Here is a 4,714-nt window from a genome sequence, read left to right as displayed (position 1 = left end):
TAGAGTGCTGTGACATCACAACTCACAGCAACTTCAAACTCCTGGACTTAAGTGATTCTCTTGTCTCAGCCTCCCAAGTAGCTGGGACTATAGGCACCCACCACAATGCCCAGCTACTTTTTGTTGTAGTTGTCATTGTTGTTTAGCAGGCCCAGGCCCAATTCAAACCCACCAGCCTCAGTGTATGTGACTAGCACCTTAACCACTGTGCCACAGGCGCTGAGCCTAATCTTTTAAATGGTGAAAAACTGGAGCCAGCTTTAAAGACAATCAATAGGGAAGTGGTTAGTAAACTATGCTAATCACACTATATGGAATACTATGTAGCTATTAAGGTAGGGTAGACTTATAAGTAGTATACATGAGAAGATGTTCACAATATAATAAGTGGAAAAAACCTGCTTTGATTAACAGTATGCATAATATGATCTGATTTTCTAGAAAGTGTGTTTGCTCTAAGGTCTGGAAAAAAATATTTACACCAAATAATAATCATTTTTTGGTAATGGATAATCAGTTTCCATATTTTTCATCATTTTAAACTTTGGGTTACAATAAGCATACATAATTTATAATTGCATAATATGTTATCATCAAAAGTCATATATGGGATGGATCTAGGCAAAGGCTTTAAGATTGTTTTAGCTCAAAATGAGATTATGGAATTAATCAGAACCCTTAAAAGCTCTTTGCTCTGCTCAGAAGAACACTTGTTTGGTTTTTTTTTTTAATTTATTTTACTTTTTCTTTTTGAGATAGAGTCTTACTTTGTTGTTCTCGGTAGAGTGGTGTGGAGCCATAGCTCACAGCAACCTCAAACTCTTGGGCTCAAGAGATCCTCTTCCCTCAGCCTCTCAAGTAGCTGGGACTACAGGCACCCACTACAATGCCTGGCCATTTTTTAGAGACGGGGTCTTGCTCTTGCTCAGGCTGGTCTCGAACTCCTAAGCTCAGTCTCCTGCCGTGCTAGAATTACAGGTGTAAGCCACAGTGCTCAGCCCAACGCTGTTATTTTTGAGACAGGTGTCTGCCAGCCCCTTCACTTGATGGAAAATTTAATAAACTTCTCTTTACTTCTCCTCAGAAAAAAGAAAGAAAGAAAAAGTCATATATGCTTCCATAAATACTACCTGAGAAAAAAAAATTCCAGGCAAAGAAGAATTTTTTTTTTGGCCGGGGCTGGGTTTGAACCCGCCACCTCTGGCATATGGGTCCAGTGCCCTACTCCTTTGAGCCACAGGAGCTGCCTGAAGAATTTATAAAGAAAGAAGGAAAAAGTATGTCCTGAACATACTTTTAGATAAAATACTATCCCTAGAGGTAGTCATTGTCAAGTATTAGTTCTTTTGCAGTTTTTGGCTGGGGCCGGGTTTTGAACCCACCACCCCCAATATATGGGGCTGACACCCTACTCCTTGAGCCACAGGTGTCGCCCAATTTTGGTTCTTTTGGACCTTTCCCAATATAAACAGTGTATGCTTATAAATGCACAAATATAATTTTAATTTTTCTCAAAGTGGAATTATATGAAAAAATTACATGTAGTAGACCCTCTCAGTAAGTTGACCACAGAAAGGACTATAACTAACTGCTCAACATACAGAAGTGGTTAACATAAGGAACTAGGCCAACTGTACTGACATGTACGTGTAGTACCAGGTTTTCTCGAAAATAAGACCTACCCTCAAAATAAGCCCTAGCAGGATTTCTATGCATTTGTTAAATATAAGCCCTACCCTAATAATAAGACCTAGTGATGCATTTTGGTGCAGAGTGGTAAGGAAGACTGGAATACCTTTTATCTGCCATAGCTCCTTTCTCTGAGCTGTTTGCACTTGCACGGGTGCACATGTGGTAACCATGGTTGCAGGCATCCTACTGCGCACATGCGAAGAGCTAGGGGAAAGGAGTTCACGCATCACTAGTGCCAGCCCCACCAACAAGGCCAGCTCCCCTTGTCAGGTTCCAGAAGATGACTTAACTGTATTTGAATAAATGTAGATTGTTGTATTGTACTTAATAAAAACAAGTCATCCCCTGAAAATAAGCCCTAGTGTGTCTTCTTGAGAAAAAATAAATATAAGACAGTGTCTTATTTTCAGGGAAACACAGTACATGTCTGGTCTATGAAAATTAGGTCAACTTAAGGTGGTGGTCAACTATGGAAATTCTACTGTATGTAGAGGTTACTGTATATATACTGTATGTATATATACTATGTATATGTGTGTATATACATATATATATATATTTTTTGAGACAGGTATTACTCTATTGCCCCAGGTAGAGTGGAGTGGCATCATCAGAGCTTACTGCCATCTCAAACTCCTGGACTCAAGTAATTCTCCCACCTCAGCCTCCTGAGTAACTGAGGCTATAGGTGCATGGCACTATGTCCAGCTAGTTTTTCTATTTTTTGTAGAGTCAAGGGGTCACTATGTTGCTCAGACTGGTCTCAAGCAATTCTCCTATCTTGGCCTTCTAAAGAGCTAGGATTTCAGGCATAAGACACCAGGCTTGTCCACACTAAATATATTTTTATGCAACTTAAATGTTTTTCACATAATATCTAGATTTATCTTGTTCCATGTTAGTATGTTTATATTACTTTCCTTAAATACTGCATACTATTTGATATTATCATTTGGATTAGCTTTTTAATCAGAAAAGATGAAACTATTTCTTTTAAAACAAAAACCAACACCTGATGAACTTTGCAACCCATTAGTCTTGAGTGCCCCCTACTGGGGATACTCACTGATATTAACAGAATACTAAACCACAATAGCAAGAAATAATTCAAACATAGGGTAATGACAAAAAAATCTGCAAACTCAAAGAAAAGATGTATGATTTTAAGTTTAAATGATTCTATTGGGAGAGTTCTTCATTTATATTACAGGTGTGTTGTAAGGAATCAAGTCAAATAGTTTGACCTTTCATCTCATTTCCATACAATGTGTATATTTGTGTCAGTGATGAGATGGGGTTGCAGACTAGGAAGTAATGACATAGAGGCAATTAAAAAAAAAGTTTTGAGTTGGGCAAGGTGGCTTATACTTGTAATCCTAGCACTCTGAGAAGCTGAGGTGAGAGAATCACTTAAACTCAGCAATCTGAGACCACTCTGAGCAAGAGTAAGACCCCATCTCTACTAAAAATAGACAAATTAGCCACATGCAATGGCACGTACCCATAGTCCCAGCTACTTGGGAGGAAGCTGAATCCGAATGATCTCTTGGGCCCATGAGTTTGAGGTTGCAGTGAACTATGATGACAACATTGCACTCTAGCCTGAGCAACACAGTGAGACCCTGTTTCAGAAAAAAAAAGTTTTACCTCACTCCTTTGTATCTTTTCACTTATGTGCTTATATTTAATCTCTCTTCTCACATTTCAAATTTAGAAGTTATTTAGACATATCTCAAACATTTAGGTTGTTTACACTATGTAATTTTCTTTTTACTTAGTCTGTGGTTATATACTAGGTAATAATCAAAGTCTCAAGAGTAAAAGAAAAATAGAGATGTTAGAAAAAGGTTCCCTCTTTAGACAAAGATAACAGTGCAATTACCAAAGTTAACATTTCCTTACCAAAGTCAATTTTTTAAAATGAAGTATTAGCTATGCTTGTTATTTTATAGGAAAACTGACATACAACATTTATGACTAGAGCTAATTTTTTACAGAAACCAAACCAAAACTATACTTAAAATGGCATGTCTATATTATTTGCTTTTCGTCAAGCAAATTCTATTTTGCTATTCTAGATATCATTATTTTATACAGTCTTGATTTTGTTATGTAATTCTCTTCACTGGTAATACTTACAGCTAACTTGTAGCTATTTGCAAGGCTGATCATTTGCTGGGCGAGGCCATTTAACAACCGAGTACGAAGAGATAGGTCATCTATGTCATGACGAAAAGGAAAAGCAATACCATCCACTATTACTAATCGAACCTAAATACAAAAGAAATAATGATATTAAATTAGCTATGAAAAATGAAATAATAAAAGTGGCATCCATTACAGAAAAAAAGCTTAAAATCCATCATTTTATGTCTAACTCCTCAAAGAATGGTTTTCTTGTGGAAAGGTGGGTTTTTTTGTTTGTTGGAAGACACAGAGTATTGCTCTGTTACACAAGCTGGAGTGCAGTGGTATCATCATAGTTCACTGCAGCATCATAATCCTGGGCTCAATGGATCCTCCTATACCCCTGAGTAGGTTGGATCACAGGGATTACTACACCCAAATGAGAGTTGTAAATCCATTTAACCAATGCTTTCTGTAGTAATCACTAAAAGTTAAAATGTACTATGGTTTGATAACATAGTAGCTTAAAATAATCCAAAAAGAAAGAGGAAAAATTAAAAGTTTCTTATAACTTGCCAGTATACAAAGTTTTTACTAATAAAAAGCACATTTAAAGTCTTGCTGATCCCAGCACTTGGGGAGGACAAGGTGGGTGGATTGTCTAAGCTCATAGGTTCAAGACCAGTCTGAGCAAGAGCGAGATCCCATCTCTAAAAATAGCCAGGCACTGTGGCGGGCACCTGTAGTCTCATCTACTAGGGAGGCTGAGATAAGAGAATAGCTTGAGCCCGAGACTTTGAGGTTGCTGTGAGCTGTGATGCTAGAGCACTCTACTGAGGGCTAAGAGTGAGACTGTCTCAAAAAATAAATAAATAAAAATAAAGGCTCTGGGCTC

The 4,714-nt window shown here is 37.5% G+C and overlaps 1 protein-coding gene across 1 annotated transcript in view; it reads right to left on the bottom strand.

Moving 5' to 3' along the window:
- The window catches only part of RAD51C (RAD51 paralog C), a 45,462-nt gene that overhangs the window by 21,869 nt on the left and 18,879 nt on the right, over window positions 1–4,714 (bottom strand). Inside the window, exon 5 of the mRNA XM_012808746.2 lies at window positions 3,832–3,963. Within this exon, the coding sequence (XP_012664200.1) occupies window positions 3,832–3,963 (132 nt within the window). The remainder of the gene's footprint in view (window positions 1–3,831; window positions 3,964–4,714) is intronic.

The sequence above is a fragment of the Otolemur garnettii genome, unplaced genomic scaffold (genome assembly GCF_000181295.1).
Source record: "Otolemur garnettii isolate 467f Iridium unplaced genomic scaffold, OtoGar3 scaffold00094, whole genome shotgun sequence".
Lineage (NCBI taxonomy): Eukaryota > Metazoa > Chordata > Mammalia > Primates > Galagidae > Otolemur > Otolemur garnettii.
This window is presented reverse-complemented; position numbering and strand designations above follow the sequence as displayed.